This window comes from Trachurus trachurus (assembly GCF_905171665.1).
Source record: "Trachurus trachurus genome assembly, chromosome: 18".
Lineage (NCBI taxonomy): Eukaryota > Metazoa > Chordata > Actinopteri > Carangiformes > Carangidae > Trachurus > Trachurus trachurus.
The window spans coordinates 15,556,072-15,571,228 of NC_139909.1; the positions used below are offsets into that span (position 1 = coordinate 15,556,072).

General features: G+C 43.2%; 1 protein-coding gene across 2 annotated transcripts; it reads left to right on the plus strand.

The window, feature by feature from the left end:
• The first annotated feature begins 630 nt into the window (after positions 1-630).
• Positions 631-14,974, plus strand: prkd4 (protein kinase D4). 2 transcript variants are annotated; one of them, XM_083992899.1, is made up of 19 exons: positions 631-860; positions 1,654-1,820; positions 4,242-4,380; positions 5,185-5,316; positions 5,413-5,567; positions 6,213-6,396; positions 7,297-7,380; positions 7,918-8,077; positions 8,406-8,529; positions 9,743-9,820; positions 9,913-10,147; positions 11,105-11,130; positions 11,220-11,292; positions 11,571-11,677; positions 11,779-11,940; positions 12,576-12,674; positions 12,788-13,055; positions 14,250-14,335; positions 14,513-14,974. In XM_083992899.1, the coding sequence occupies exons 2-19, from the start codon at positions 1,665-1,667 to the stop codon at positions 14,675-14,677; spliced, it is 2,433 nt and encodes an 810-aa protein (XP_083849025.1). In that variant the 5' UTR covers positions 631-860; positions 1,654-1,664; the 3' UTR covers positions 14,678-14,974. The 2 variants fall into 2 exon arrangements, with proteins under 2 accessions (XP_083849025.1, XP_083849024.1); XM_083992898.1 differs by having other exon boundaries at positions 631-852.
• The last annotated feature ends 183 nt before the right edge of the window (positions 14,975-15,157 follow it).

A 15,157-nucleotide genomic window follows, 5' to 3' on the forward strand; every position in this document is an offset into this window, starting at 1 on the left:
GAAACATCAGTAATACCAATACTAATCAATACGTCACGGTATTAACCAGTCACTTATTTACTCTGGGTTGGTACAGTGTTAGTGCTCCATAAGTGTATTATGAACATTAACACGTCATTTAGCTCGGTACGAGAGAAGCTGTAAATATTTATCTCGACTCAGTCGCGGGATCCAAAGCTTCAGAGATCAATCGGATCTTTGTCTCCTTGATCTGCTCGTCCAAATATTTATGGAGATCGATACACGTGCTCGGAGCCGCCGATGATGGTAAATGTTGTGAGTCCGAAGGTCATGTACTGTATAATGTGCGTGGCTGCTATAACCGCTGCTGATGATGATTATGATGATAATGATGATGATGATGATGTGAAGGATCTTATTGTGAAGGGGCCAACCTGATGTGTATTTTATCAAAGGTTCAATAAAAACAAATTCCACTTTTCACCCCTCGATTCTGAGTCTCTGTCGGTTCTCACCCTCCTCGCTGCTGCTGCTGCTGGAAGTGACTGAGAGGCGGCTCTGAGCTCTGAGCTCTGAGCAGGAACGGAAATGGGTTTGACCATTTCAAAGTCTATGTATGTGTGTGTTAAAGTTTTCACACCCAGGGGCTGGGGGGTGTTAACCGTGCTCTCCGCTCTTCGCAGCCTGTGAGTATCTGTGAGTAACTTCCTGTCTCAGAGACACAGCTGAGCCTCCCCGCACAGAGGAAACCAGACTCACCAGAAGTGATGAGGGGAGCTGACGACGACAACGACGACTCTGACTCTGACTCTGACTCTGCGCTGCTTGAGAAACCTCGTCGTGATCCCGAGCTGAACCCGAGGGGAAAGATCGGAGCTTGAATGACCCGGGGTTAGACAGTAAGATTACTCAACATCATCTATAACTGAGCTGGCTTTTCAGTGCTTTTATTTTGGTGACAGGACACCCAGAAGAAAAAGCTTTTTTTATGTCCTGCTTTATAATGGTTTCGTTATTTAACAGTGAAGATGGAGGTGTTACTGTAGATCAGGGTTGTCAAACATATTGTTCTCTAGAGATTTCAGGTTGTTCATAATGTTTTGTAAAAGGATAGTTCATTAAGTGTAAACATCTTGTTCTTCTTTGCACTAGGGTTAGGGTTAGTTTATAGACTTCTCATTATTTATAGATTATTATGCTGTTACTTTACTGGTCCAACCCACTTTAGATCAAATTGCACTATATTATGTGGCCCCTGAACTAAAATGAGCTGTGCTAGATAGTTAAAATGTGTAATTTGCTAAACCATACTGTTAATCTCACCACTAATATGTTTACATTTATGTTTATTTGTGAGGATCCACATTAGCTGTATCTAACTGGGGTTCACATTTAAAAACAGTACATTAAAAACATACATTTTTATGAATAAGATAAAACAAGTCAACAAAAACTTAAAACATTAACATTAAATCTCTACAATAGGTATGAATCATCATCCTAAATCAAAGAACATACAGTATAAGACACTAGTAGAGCAGCTGATAGACTAAATATTGATATTATATTGTGTCTAAGATGTTAGGATCACAGTATTCAGCTAAACAGACCTTTATTTTGAAATGCTGCTTTGAACCTCAGCAGCTTTTTTTATCTATTTATTTTTTTAACCATCTCTATGTTTTCCATCAGGCTGCCTCTCCATGTCCGCAGTGGCTCCCTCCAGTCCCAGCAGTGTCGCGGCGCCGGCTCTCGTCCAGTTCCAGCTGGGCCTGTTCAGGGAGGTGGTCCGAGTCGCCGCCCGCAACCTGAGCTACCGCCATGCCCAGAGGCTGGCCGCGGAGATCATAGAGCGCAAGGTAAACACAACATGACACCGGGAACAGCAGGCTGCAGGGTGGAGGAATAGTCCATCATTTGTTGAGGTGCATCATGGGAGTTTTAAGATCCATGTTAGTGCATCTCCACATCCGTTACATCACTTGTGACCTTTTCTGTGCAGCGTCTTTCTGGAGGTTCAGCACTAAATTCACTGTTTAACAACAGAGCTGAGTGATTTACTTTGAACCCAGCCTCGGTGCCTCTTCGTCAGGCAGCGGGTTGGGTGGAGTCGACGGTCGGTGATGGAGCTGCACTCGCCGGGCCCACTGCTGCTTCACTGGAAAATCTGCACAACCTCCAAATACCAAACAAAAAAAAAACAAATACAAATTTAAATAAAAACAACCTGCTGACTCTTCACACTGTCCCACTTGGAAAATGCCGCCATGTGACGTGTGTGAGTTTCTCAGGCCCGTCGGGGACGTGGACTCTGAAAAGGTCAGCTCATGCGTGGAGGAGGACTGCGTAGGTTACTATGTATAGTGTGTGTCTCCGCTGCAGCGCTGACTGAAGCTCTGTTCGGAGGATGTTGTGGTGGTTTTGACACACACATGCACACACACACACACACACACACAGAGAGATGTTTGATCTGTTGAACCAGGTTAGAGTCTACAGCAGCTTGTTATTCCTCCGTCTGACACCAGCAGACTTCAGTCAGCCTGTGGTCCATTAGGACACAAATCTACTTCCTGTCCTGCGTCATCACTGTTTATTATTTATTTATTTATTATTATTATCATTATTAACTCTCTAACATGTTGTAGAGAGTTCAGTTCTAACAACAGGATCAATGAAGGAACCGTGGAGCCCGTCTCTGAGGTCACATGACGGTGGTCATGAGCTGCAGGTGTCTGCAGGTCTGGTCTTCATGCTGCCTCTGCTCGGAGGGACTGTGTGTGTGTGTGTGTGTGTGTGTGTGTGTGTGTGTGTGTGTGTGTGTGTGTGTGTGTGTGTGTGGTCGACTAGAGTCAAGAAAACTTTCCGACCACAGCCTCTCCCCCTCCGTCTCTAACACACACACACACACACGTCTGCTGCGCTGCCTCTCTTTGAGCTTTGATCGTTGAGTTTCCAGGCAGCGGGTCAGTGCAGTCTAAAGAATGTGTGTGTCGTTATGTGTGTGTGTGTGTGTGTGTGTACACTTCACTGTACAACACACCCTGCATCACGAGTGCTCTACTTCAGAAATGCCACATACTGTGTAACTGTGTCACTAACGAGTGGAGACCCCGTGTCTCTAATGTAAAAGTGTAACTTCCTTTTATAATGAAATTAACACTAATACATGTATCTGTCAAATTTTACATATTTTTTTATCAACAATGCTGCAACTTACATGTTTTTATAGGTTTTACAAAAGTACATAACCTTTATGCACACTATCGACAAGAAAACAACACAAAGAGTAAATAATAACAAAAGAAATATACATGTATATCTGACAACCCTGATTCATGGACCCCAGGAAGAGTAGCTGTTGCAGTTGTAACAGCTAATGGGGATCCAAATAAACAAATAAACAAAATATATTAGGGCTATACTGTAGGTATTACCTACAACCTCATGATAGGATACGTATCATCATGATACACATTGATTTTGAATAATGACCATGTCATGCACAGAATTAACTACAACAGCTCTTCTTTATTATTTTATATATTAATATATATATATATTTATATCTAAGTAAGTAAAAATAATAATAATTCTGTTTCTAATCCCATAGTTATTACACACACACACATGCGCGTTCATTCATTCTCTCACAATAAGAAACCGAAAATGTTTCACTTCGAGGTGTTAAAAAAAGAAACACAGTCAATGTGTCACAGCTTTTAACAAGAAAGAAGAAGTTGTTGACAGATGACTGAGACTGATTCAAAGATAAAATCACTGATGATGTTCCTGGTCGAGCCGAGCGCTGAATCTCTACCTCACAGTACAGTAGCTTATCTTCAGCACCATCTCTCTGACTCGCTGCGTGGCCTATTGTAGCCGTTCTGTATTTGGCTGCAGACATGAACAAGTGCAAATTATTAGTGACAGGCTGACATCTCTTGTCTGGTTGAAGTGCGACTAGTTTCTGTTTTCTCCAAGTTTCCACCGACTCATCTCTTTTTTTCTGACCAGGCAGCTCTCGTTTAAACTTACTAAACTCCTCCGTTTTCCACAGTGGAAAGTTACATATATGCAGTGGAGGTTCAAGGCCTTGTGCATTTCCTCATGTACCTTCCTGTGTGTGTGTGTGTGTGTGTGTGTGTGTGTGTGTGTGTGTGTGTGTGTGTGTGTGTGTGTGTGTGTGTGTGTGTGTGTGTGTGTGTGTGTGTGTGTGTGTGTGTGTGTGTGTGTGTGTGTGTGTGTGTGTGTGTGTGTGTGTGTGTGTGTGTGTTCAGGCTCCAGAGTGCACCGTGGTGGGCGCCGGCGAGAAGATCTTGCTGTTCAGACATCAGGTGACCTCCGATCAGCTGCTGCAGCGCCTGACGGAGCAGGACGAGCTGCAGGATGGAGATCTGATCGAGGTCGTCATCTCAGGTCAGAGGTCAACAGGCTCTGGGACCAAATGACTCCTTTGTCATTGGCTCATTCACAGTTAATTCACAGATGCAAGATTTTGGTTTTGGACTCTGACAACTCTATTATCACTATTTTCAAATTGAAGGTCTTTTACTTTCAAGTCCAGCAGGATTTAGCTTTGTTTTTTTGTCAACATTTCATCCCGGTTCAGTTTTCTAAGAGCTACAGACTGACTGTTGTTTGTTTCTGCCAAAACCTCACAGTGGTCAGTGGTAACCTTATGTCTCTACATGAAGAAGCTCTGTAGCGCCGCATTGTGTAATAATCTGCCACATTTTGAACGCAATATGTGACAAACTTTGCCGCATTTCGTAATAAGTTGTTACATATTGCACCGAATTGTTACATTTTTTTCATAAAAAAAGTGCAACACCTGCATGTTGTAATAATTCGGTGCATTATGTAACAACTTATTACAAAATGAGGCAAAGTTTATTACCGGTGAATATTGCGTTCAAGAAGTTTATTACAAAATGCGGTGTTATTACATCATGAGGTGAAAATTTATAACATTATTACATAGCTAATGTGGCGCTATCAGGAACATCTGGAGGTTATCATAGATTACATCATTTCCTCTCATCCTGACATTTTTTTAAATAAAATAGCAGGAATTAATTTGTCTGTGCATTGTTTATGTTTTGTTCAATTTTATGCTCTTTTTTTTTTCTTCAATTAGCAACAAAGGTGAAAAACAGACGAGAGAAGACAGATGTGACTTTGCTGTTATGAACTGTGTCTCTTCTCTCTGATCTGACTCAGGATCAGCCTCGGTGACCGAGATGAGGATCCGTCCGCACTCCCTGGTGGTGTACTCGTACCGGACCCCGACCTTCTGCCACCACTGTGGGGAGATGCTGTGGGGCCTCGTTCGCCAGGGGCTGAAATGTGACGGTAAACAAAGCGGCAGCTCAGCGTCGTTTAAATCTGACCCAGAGTCAGACCAGAACCATAAAACATCTTCTCCTCCTCTTGTTTCTATCTCTGCAGGTTGTGGCCTGGACTTCCACAAACGCTGCGCCTTCCAGTTGCCCAACGACTGCAGCCGAGCGCGGCGTCAGGTCAGCACCAGCATGTCCCTGTTCCCCCCACGGCGGCCGCGGACACACTCGCTGTCCAATCAGGCGGGCGGCAGCCTGGAGGAGGTGAGTGAGGAACCAAAAGGAGCTTTAAGTCAGTTTAGGAGCCACATTCAGCACAATTTGATCTCGAGTGGGCTGCACCAGTAAAATAACAGCATAATAACCTGTAAATAACAAGAACTTTAAATTTTTCCTTTTGTTTTAGTGCAAGTACAAGTACATTATACTCTCTTTACCACCTTTTTAGCCGTCAGTATTGGTATTAGCAGCATTTTTATATATATGATATATTTTAAAGGTACTGTCTGTCTGTTTATCTATTTATTCTGTCTATTTATTGTCTTTGTTTGTAATGAATGTGTACATGGGCTGCTGGAATCAAGAATTTCCTTCAGGATGAATAAAGTTTATTCAATTCAATTTAATTATGAAGATGTTTACAGTTAATGAATTACTAATTACTATTATGAAAACTTTTTACAAAACATCATGAACAAACTGATAATTCTTGAGAAAAATATGCACAATTTCAACAATATTATGTCTCTTCAATCTTCTATGCAACTTGGCAAATTCATCCTGCGGGCTGGATTGGACCCTCCGATGGGCCGGTTTTGGCCCGCGGGCCACATGTTTGACACCCCTGTTCTAAATGCTTTGCTTGTTCTTTCACCTTTGACCTCCACCTCTCCGTCCGTCCTTCACCAGATCAGCATGTCCAAGCCGTCCTCCAGGCCTCCGTCCTGGGCGGAGCCGCCCGTGTGGCTGGGGGCCGGCAGCACGGCTCAGGTGCCCCACACCTTCCACATCCACAGCTACACCAAACCCACGGTGTGTCAGTACTGCCACCGGCTGCTCAAAGGCCTCTTCAGACAGGGGCTGCAGTGCTCAGGTGACACACACACACACACACACGTCTCCTCTAATGATGATTAATGAACAGATTGTTGGGAAGTAACAACTTACATGTAACGGCATTACTTAATCACCATTACTGGGGGAAAAATATGTGATTAAATGACAGTTGCTTTTGGAAATTTCCATGGTTATACTTTTAGTTACATTTGAAAAATCGCTGCAAAAGCTCAGATTTAGGTTTTAAGTTGGATACCGACGCCTCTGATTGGCTCTCTCTGGTCATGTGCCGTTCTGCTGCTCAACTTGCTAGCGGAACCAAAGATACTCTACTAGTACTAGTTTCTAAACCGTCTTTGGCGAAACGATCTGTCAGTCAGCAACAATGTCGGTGACGGAGAAGAACGCGTTCCTCTGTTGGAAGTTCAGAAACACGGGTTGAAAATGGTTAACAGTTGAGAGCATTCATTCAAAATTAAGCAATCAAATGCAATTACAAGAGAAAGTAATTGCACATTTCCACAGTAATCTTCCCAACACTGTTAATGAACATGTTCATGTTCTTCTACGTGGTGCTTTCACTTTCTGCAGGAAAACTCAAAACCACATCCGAGTGTCGCTAAAAAAAAGAAAACTTTTGCACCATCACGATTCATACACCAAAATGTAACTGAAACAAGCTGTGAAGCGGTGGTTTCCTGCCTGAATATTAATACACATGAATCACCAGGTCAGTTTTAGATCGTCCGTCTTCACACAACCTCGACTTGATGAAGCCGGTGTGTGTGACTGGACTGAACCTGTGCTCATTGAAAAAGCTTCACAGGAGAAGAAAAAAAGTGTTTTAAAAGTGATTTAAAAGTTAAATTCTGCAGGTCTTCTCCTGATGTCACCTCCTCTTCCTCCTCTTCCTCCTCTTCCTCCTCTTCATCCCCAGACTGCAGGTTTAACTGTCACCGTCGCTGCGAGCCGCTGGTGTCCAGAGACTGTCCAGGAGAGAGGAGAGGGGTCAACGGAGAAGGTGAGCAGAGCAGCCAGTGATCCCCGGAGGGTCCTCGTCTCTCCGATTTTATTATTCTGCTCCTGAAAGTTGCGCTGTCAGATCACAGGTCGTTTGAAACGAGGCCCTCGCTCTGATCTCATCGTAACACCGTGATGAGTCGAGACTGATTCACCCTCCGCAAGAAACATCAGAGTCAGAGCTGATTCATATTCCCAGAAACATTATGTGTGTGCAGCGAAGATTCAAGCTCCTATGATACAATGATTTACAGTATTTGTACATTTACACTATTAAAAAAAAGGGATATATACTGATTTTGAAATAATAATGTGATGAAAACCTTTAGATAATCAGCCGTTTAGTTTTAAAGCAACAAAATTTAAAAAGTTTTCATCTCTGTTTTTAAATTGTGCAGGTTTTTCTCCCACTTCAAAGTGAATACTGTAAAAGTTTGGACTGATTCATCTTTTTTTTTTTTTAATCAGTGTATTTAAAGATATTATGTGTAGGCGGTGTGATCAGTAACAGGCCGATGATGTCATGTTGTGTTCCCAGAATCCCCTGCAGCTGTTTACAGCTGTGTGGGGGAGCCGGACGACGCTGAGTCAGAGCTCACCAGTGTGACAACACTAGACCTCTCCGATGACGACATGTCCACCGACGGCGACTCGCCGGCCGAGATCAAGGAGGCGGATCCGCTGCGGGAGCCAATCAGGTCAGAGCGAACTCACTGCGATGATGTCACCACATCTGAAAGTTGTCTGCGGTGTGTGTGTGTGTGTGTGTGTGTGTGTGGTGGTGATGCCCTGAGCCGGGCAGGATGTTTTAGTCTAAGTTGTCGCGTGCCACCTACACACACACACACACACACACACACACACACACACACACAGAAGTTGATGTGTGTGTGACTGACCTGGTTGTTGTCAGAGAGTTTTTGTTGCACGCTGCCACCTGGAGGTTTTCAGGAGGAACTAACATAGGAGACATGGTTGTTGTTGTTGTTGTTGTTGACGTCCTGTCTCTCTGTGTCCCTGCACCAGTCCCTGCTTCAGCAGCTACATCCCTCTGATGAGACTGGTCCAGTCGGTGCATCACACTAAGAGGAGAGCGGGTGGAGTCCTGAGGGAGGGGTGGCTGCTGCACCACACCAACACCGACACACTGGTGAGACACGAGGTCGTATCATGTGTGACTCTACTGGAGAGATTCACAGACGCCAAGTTTCAGCTCTTTTATCTTGTAAATTGCAAATGCAAATTTAAGTTTTTGTCACTAGAGCACTTTTTACAACTGTGTCGGTCTGGCTGTTTACACTCACATTTGTGTTAGAATAAGAGGGATTCAAGTGAGACGAGCAGACCAAGAACTTTATCTTATTGGATAAAAACAGATGTTAGTTAGTTAGTTAGTTAGTTTAAGTTTATTTCGGACATGTTAAAAGAAATAAAACATAATACAGAAATGGACAGACATAACATAAAAACTTTGCAAAGACAACATATGAAAAAAAATATATATACATAAAAAAATAAAATAAAATAATTGAAAATAAAAGTAATTTGATTTTTTTTGTTTTTGTTTTTTGTTTGTTTGTTTGTTTGTTTGTTTGTTTGTTTCATATCCGAAAAGGAGTGGGAAGAAGTAAAACTTATTTACTCCCACCCCTTATTCATAAATTATCTATCAAGTTATCTAGTCATTATAATCTATACACGATCTATATATGATGTTGACACAGATGTTTTCCTTTCAGGACATAATCTGCAGTAATAAATCAAATAGTATCACAGATTGTAATTGCAATACTCAGAATATCACAACATCTTAAAGATAGTTTGACATCCGATCCAACTCATATTTGTGATATAAGTTCTGTAAGTGTGTTACATTAAAACTACCAACAGTTTGACTGTGAGGTCAACAATGAACAGAATAAAATACATACACGCGTCTTTAATAATCAACCTTCTTACAACAGTTTTAATCCCACAATCTCTCCTGCTTTGCATATTCATGACCTGAAATATATTAAACACCATAAAGTATAAATGTAGTGTGTCTATGTTTGCAAACAGGACCTCAGTGAAACCACCTGCAGATATATAAATAGACAACTCAATGACAAATATACAGTTTGCTGTCACATGTGGTGTGTGAAGTCTTTCTCTGAATCACGTCACAAACGCTTCAGTTGACCAGACAAAAGGTGTGAAAACACGAGCTGCTGGTTTCCTCTTTGAAACGTCTCAGTCATGCGAAGAAGTTTATTTCACACAGATGTGAGTCAGATACTGAGACTAAGTTTGAACTCATTAAAAGTCATGAACCTGCCATGAATATGATGGATTATTGATTATTGATTATTTCTGTGTCGCAGAGGAAACGTCATTACTGGATCCTGGACAGGAAGAGCATCATTCTGTACCAGAACGAGAGCAGCACCAAGTACTACAAAGTAAAAGCCTCTTCACCAACACCAACACCGTCACCTCCACCTCCACGGTTTACCACTTTTATCTTCATCCCCTCCTCCTCTTCCTCCTGCAGGAGATCCCTCTGTCTGAGGTGCTGCAGGTCCGAGGCCCCGCCCAGCTCTCCGCGCCCGTGTTGCCGGGCAACAGCGCCCCCCACTCCTTCGAGGTGGAGACGGCCACGCTGGTGTACTGCGTGGTGGCCGGACAGGACGGGCCGCTGTGGGAGAGCGCCATCCGTCAGGGCCTGATGCCCGTGGAGAGCAGCAGCGGCGGCGGCGGTGGCGGGATGCAGGTGGAGGAGAACCACTGTGAGTGGAGATCAACAAACATAAACAAATATACAGCGCCATGAAAAAGTATTTGTCCCTTTCTTGATTTCTTACTATTTTGCATATTTGTCGCACTCAAAGGGATGGTTCAACATTTTGGCAAATTGGCCCATTGCCATAATCCCTATAGTCATAGCAGTAGGTTTGTTACCTTTAATTGTTGGTGCAAGTTACGTATTTTTAGAACAGCGGAGCAGAGCCGTGAGCTGCTCAGAGCTACGCTACGGAGGCTAATGGGATTTCTTGCTTTCTCTCACAAAACTGCCCCCGACGGGAACGCGCATCATCAATTTTACATGAATTTACCTCTAAAGCAACTCTGCCTCGTAACGTTCTGTTATTATCTCATAGCGTGGTGAATGTGCAGGTCACAACTTGTCCACCAGAGCGTTTTGGAGTTGTTGGATTGTGTATTTGATAAGTTTGATGAGGGAAACCAAGAAATCCCATTAGCCTCTGTAGCGTAGCTCTGAGCAGCTCGCGGCTCTGCTCCGCCGTTCTAAAAACAGCTTACACCGACAATTAAAGGTAACGAACCTACTGCTATGACTATAGGGATTATGACAATGGGCCAATTTGCCAAATGTTGAACTATCCCTTTAAATGTTTAAGATCATCAAACACATTTTAGACAGAGATAACTTGAGTATGATGATTTATCCAGGGCCAGATAGGGTTGGATGGATAGCTTTTTTCCAATTAATAAATGAAATCATAATTTACCATAAAAACTGCATTTTATATTTACATGGGTTACCTTTGTCTAATATTAAAATTTGTTGGATGATCTTACATAAGTGCGACAAATATGCAAAAAAAATAAGAAATCCGGACGGGGGAAATACTTTTTTACGGCACTGTAAAATATAAACAAAATTACACAAGCAGTTTAACATTGACAATCTTCTGTCTTCTGTCCTCCTCTCTATTCCTCAGATGATTACCCACGCAGACGCAGCACGGTAAGGGTTAATGTGTTCACTGGGTGGATTTCACCATGGAAACGTTTGTCAGGCTCGAGTGTGTAGCGCCGTGTCACTTTGTGTTTCAGGACATCAGCTCCGTGTACCAGATCTTTGCAGACGACGTGCTGGGCTCAGGACAGTTTGGGGTGGTGTACAGGGGTGAGCCCACTCTGACCACAACATCCCATCATCACAACAACACGAAACACGAAATGAAATGAAAGATAGATATAGATAGATATGTTTTTATTTAGAGGAAAGTTGTTGTTTTCTAACGTAATTTCTACCATTAAACCCAAACACCGACACCGACTCAGGCTGTGTTTCCCTCCAGAGCTGTACTTGAAGTAACCACCGCTGTGTTTGAGTCTCTCCATGTCACTGAGGTGTTTATTATAATAATACTAATAAAGTTTTCTCTCTCTCTCATGTGCCAGGTACTCACAGGATGTCGGGTCGACCAGTCGCCATCAAAGTCATCGACAAGACGCGTTTCCCCGCCAAACAGGAGAGACAGCTGAGGAACGAAGTGTCAATACTGCAGGTAGAGACACGACTTCATCACACACCTGTTACACCTTTTATTGTCTGTTACTGTATGTTCTGTAACACTTTTATACATATGTGTGTGTGTGTGTCGTCCAGAATCTGTCCCATCTCGGTGTGGTTCTGGTGGAGGGGATGTTCGAGACCGGCGAGCACGTCTTCGTCGTCATGGAGAAGCTCCATGGAGACATGCTGGAGATGATTATGTCCAATGAGAATGGACGACTCCCTGAACGCAACACTCGCTTCCTGGTCATGCAGGTACAACAGGGTGTTTATTATTATGTATCAATATTCATTAAACCTGTGGGATACTGTGCTTGACATCACAAATTGTGTTTTTCTCACAGTTTTGTAAATGTTTTCTTGAATATTTTGTAATTTTTTTCTTGAAAATTTTGTAAAAAAAAAAAAATCTTGGAAATTTTGTAATTTTTTTCTTGACATTTTTTGTCATAAATTTTGTAAAAAGAAATCTTGGAAATTGGATTAAAAAGATCTTGAAAATTTTGTAATTTTTTTTCTTGAAAATTTTGTGTAATTTTTTTCTTGAAAATTTTGTAACATTTTTGTCATATATGGTTATATATATATATATGGTTTTTCATGCGAATTTGAGTTTTTTTTCCTCATGGATTTGTGAGATTTTTTTCACAAAATTAAGTTTCTCACAAGTTTATCAGTTGTTTTCTCATAAATATGAGTTTTTCCTGAAAATCTGAGTTTTTTTCTTCACAAATTTTTGAGTTCCCTTGTAAATTTGTGTTTTTTTTTCTTTACAAGCTTTTGTTTTTCTCTCAATAGTGTAACTTTTTTTTTCTTCTTGTTTTTTTTCTTACAAATTCGTTTTTTTTTTTGTAAAATCGTATCTTTCCTCCGCTCTGTGTCGTCCACAGATCCTCGAGGCGTTGCGGTACCTGCACTTCAAACACATCGCCCACTGCGACCTCAAACCTGAGAACGTGCTCCTGGCCTCGGCCGACCCCTTTCCTCAGGTGGGACTTCATCGCTCTGTCCAAACGCAGCAACAGCAGAAACTTGATTTATTTTTTGTTTTCCCAGCATCCTCCTCTCTGTTTACCTCCTCCACTCACTGTCTGTGCCTCAGGTGAAGCTGTGCGACTTCGGCTTCGCCCGCATCATCGGCGAGAAGTCGTTCCGGCGCTCGGTGGTGGGCACGCCGGCCTACCTGGCGCCGGAGGTGATCAGCAGCAGCGGCTACAACCGCTCGCTGGACATGTGGTCGGTCGGCGTCATCATGTACGTGAGCCTGAGCGGGACGTTCCCCTTCAACGAGGACGAGGACATCAAGCAGCAGATCACCAACGCCGCCTTCATGTACCCGAGACAAACCTGGGCCTCCATCTCCCTGGAGGGTAACGGCCGCTTTTATTGATTATTCATTCATTTATTGATTGATTGATTGATTGATTTATTGATTGATTGATTGATTTTTACCTCTCCATTATCAGCTGATTATTGAATAATTAAGAAGTTGACAGCGAAGGAAACATGTTTGTTGTGGCGGCATCGTTCAGACAAGATGAAATATTGAGCTTGTTCTTTTCTCCTGTCGTCCACTGGGGGACTCTAGTGCACTGCTTTTAAAACAACCTCTTCATCTCTTTTCTCTCTCTCCCTTCCTCTCTTCCTTTTCTCTGTCTTTTCTCTCTCTGTTCCTCTCTTTTTTTCTCTCCCCTCCTCTTTCTTTTTTCTCTCCCTTTCTCTCTTCTCTCTCTCCCCTCCTCTTTCTTTTTTCTCTCCTTTCCTTTCCTCTCTTCTCTCTCTCCCTTCCTCTTTCTTTTTTCTCTCCTTTCCTCTCTTCTCTCTCCCTTCCTCTTTTTTTCTCTCCTTTCCTCTCTTCTCTCTCTCCCTTCCTTTCTTTTTCTCTCCTTTCTTCTCTCTCCCTTCCTTTCTTTTTTCTCTCCTTTCCTCTCTTCTCTCTCTCCCTTCCTTTCTTTTTCTCTCCTTTCCTTTCTTCTCTCTCCCTTCCTCTTTTTTCTCTCATTTCCTCTCTTCTCTCTCTCCCTTCCTTTCTTTTTTCTCTCCTTTCCTCTCTTCTCTCTCTCCCTTCCTTTCGTTTTCTCTCCTTTCTTCTCTCTCCCTTCCTCTTTCTTTTTCTCTCCTTTCATCTCTTCCCTCTCTCCCTTCCTTTCTTTTTCTCTCCTTTCCTTTCTTCTCTCTCCCTTCCTTTCTTTTTCTCTCCTTTCCTTTCCTCTCTTCTCTCTCCCTTCCTCTTTCTTCTCTCCTCTCTTCTTTCTCCCTTCCTCTTTCTTTTCTCTCCCTTCCTCTCTTTCTTTTCTCTCTCTTTTCTCACTCCCTTCCTCTTCTCTCTCTCCCTTCCTCTTTCTTTTCTCTCCCTTCCTCTCTTCTCTCTCCCTTCATTTATTTTCTCTCTCCCTTCATCTATCTCTTCTCTCTCTTTTCTTTCACCCTTCCTCTTTTTTCTCTCCCTCCCTCTCTCCCAATTCAATTCAAATTTGCTTTCTCCCTTCCTCTTTCTTTTTTTCTCTCCCCGTCTTGTTTCTCTCTTCCCCTCCCTCCCTCTCTCTCTCTCTCCCTCCTCTCAGCGGTGAGCCTCATCAACAACCTGCTGCAGGTGTCGGTGAGGAGGAGGTTCAGCGTGGGCAAAGCTCTGGGACACTCCTGGCTGCAGGTGAGTTACAGCTCTGATTAGAACTCGGAGACAGATTTAGAAATCTTTTATTTGTTTTGTTTCCTTTTATCTTTTTAATGAAGACTCAGATCTCTCAGCTGTGTGAGAGACGCTCAGGTGATATCTGATATCTGGTCTCTGTCTCTGTCCCTCGTCCTCTCCGTGCGCCTCCTGCAGGACTTCCAGCTGTGGTGCGACCTGCGGGAGTTCGAGCAGAGGATGGGCCGCCGGTATCTGACCCACCAGGACGAGGAGGAGCGATGGATCCGCTTCGCCCAGGACAGAGGCCTCGACTTCCCCTCCCACCTCTGCCCGGACCCCCAACACAACCCCGACACGTGACCATCGCCACAGAGAGGGGCGGGGTCAAAGGTCGGACGACAGACTTAAGGTAAAACCAGAAACACGAATGAAAGTGTTTCAACTCTGAACTTGGTGGGAAAAAAACAACACACACAACTGTTGTTTAGTAATATAATTTTCCTTTTTTATTCCAAGTTGTAGTTTTTTTTTAAACTTTAAACCGTGTGATAGTGAGCGCTAGTGGCGTCAGTGATGGACAGAATGAGCTGAGGATGAGGAGAACGGAGCAGAGATAAGATAAGAAAAAAAAAGAAAGAAAAGAAAAGAAATGACCACGAGTCAACTCGCACTGGTTTTCATGGCCGACCTGTCGTTAACAACGGGACCAGAACCCTCTCTGACGCTACAGTATCGATTCGTCTTTTGTCCTCAACTTCCCTGACGCCCTGTCTCTCGCTGCTCGACACCTCTCCCCCTCCCTCCGTCAAAAAGAGACGGAGAGAGACAGAGGTGTGTGGG

Bases quoted from the DNA above. Each gene is read 5' to 3' on its own strand.
- prkd4 (XM_083992898.1), top strand. The intron at 7,381-7,917 runs GTGAGCAGAGCA...TTGTGTTCCCAG, and splicing joins GAGAGGGGTCAACGGAGAAG to AATCCCCTGCAGCTGTTTAC. The intron at 11,131-11,219 runs GTAAGGGTTAAT...TTTGTGTTTCAG, and splicing joins ACCCACGCAGACGCAGCACG to GACATCAGCTCCGTGTACCA.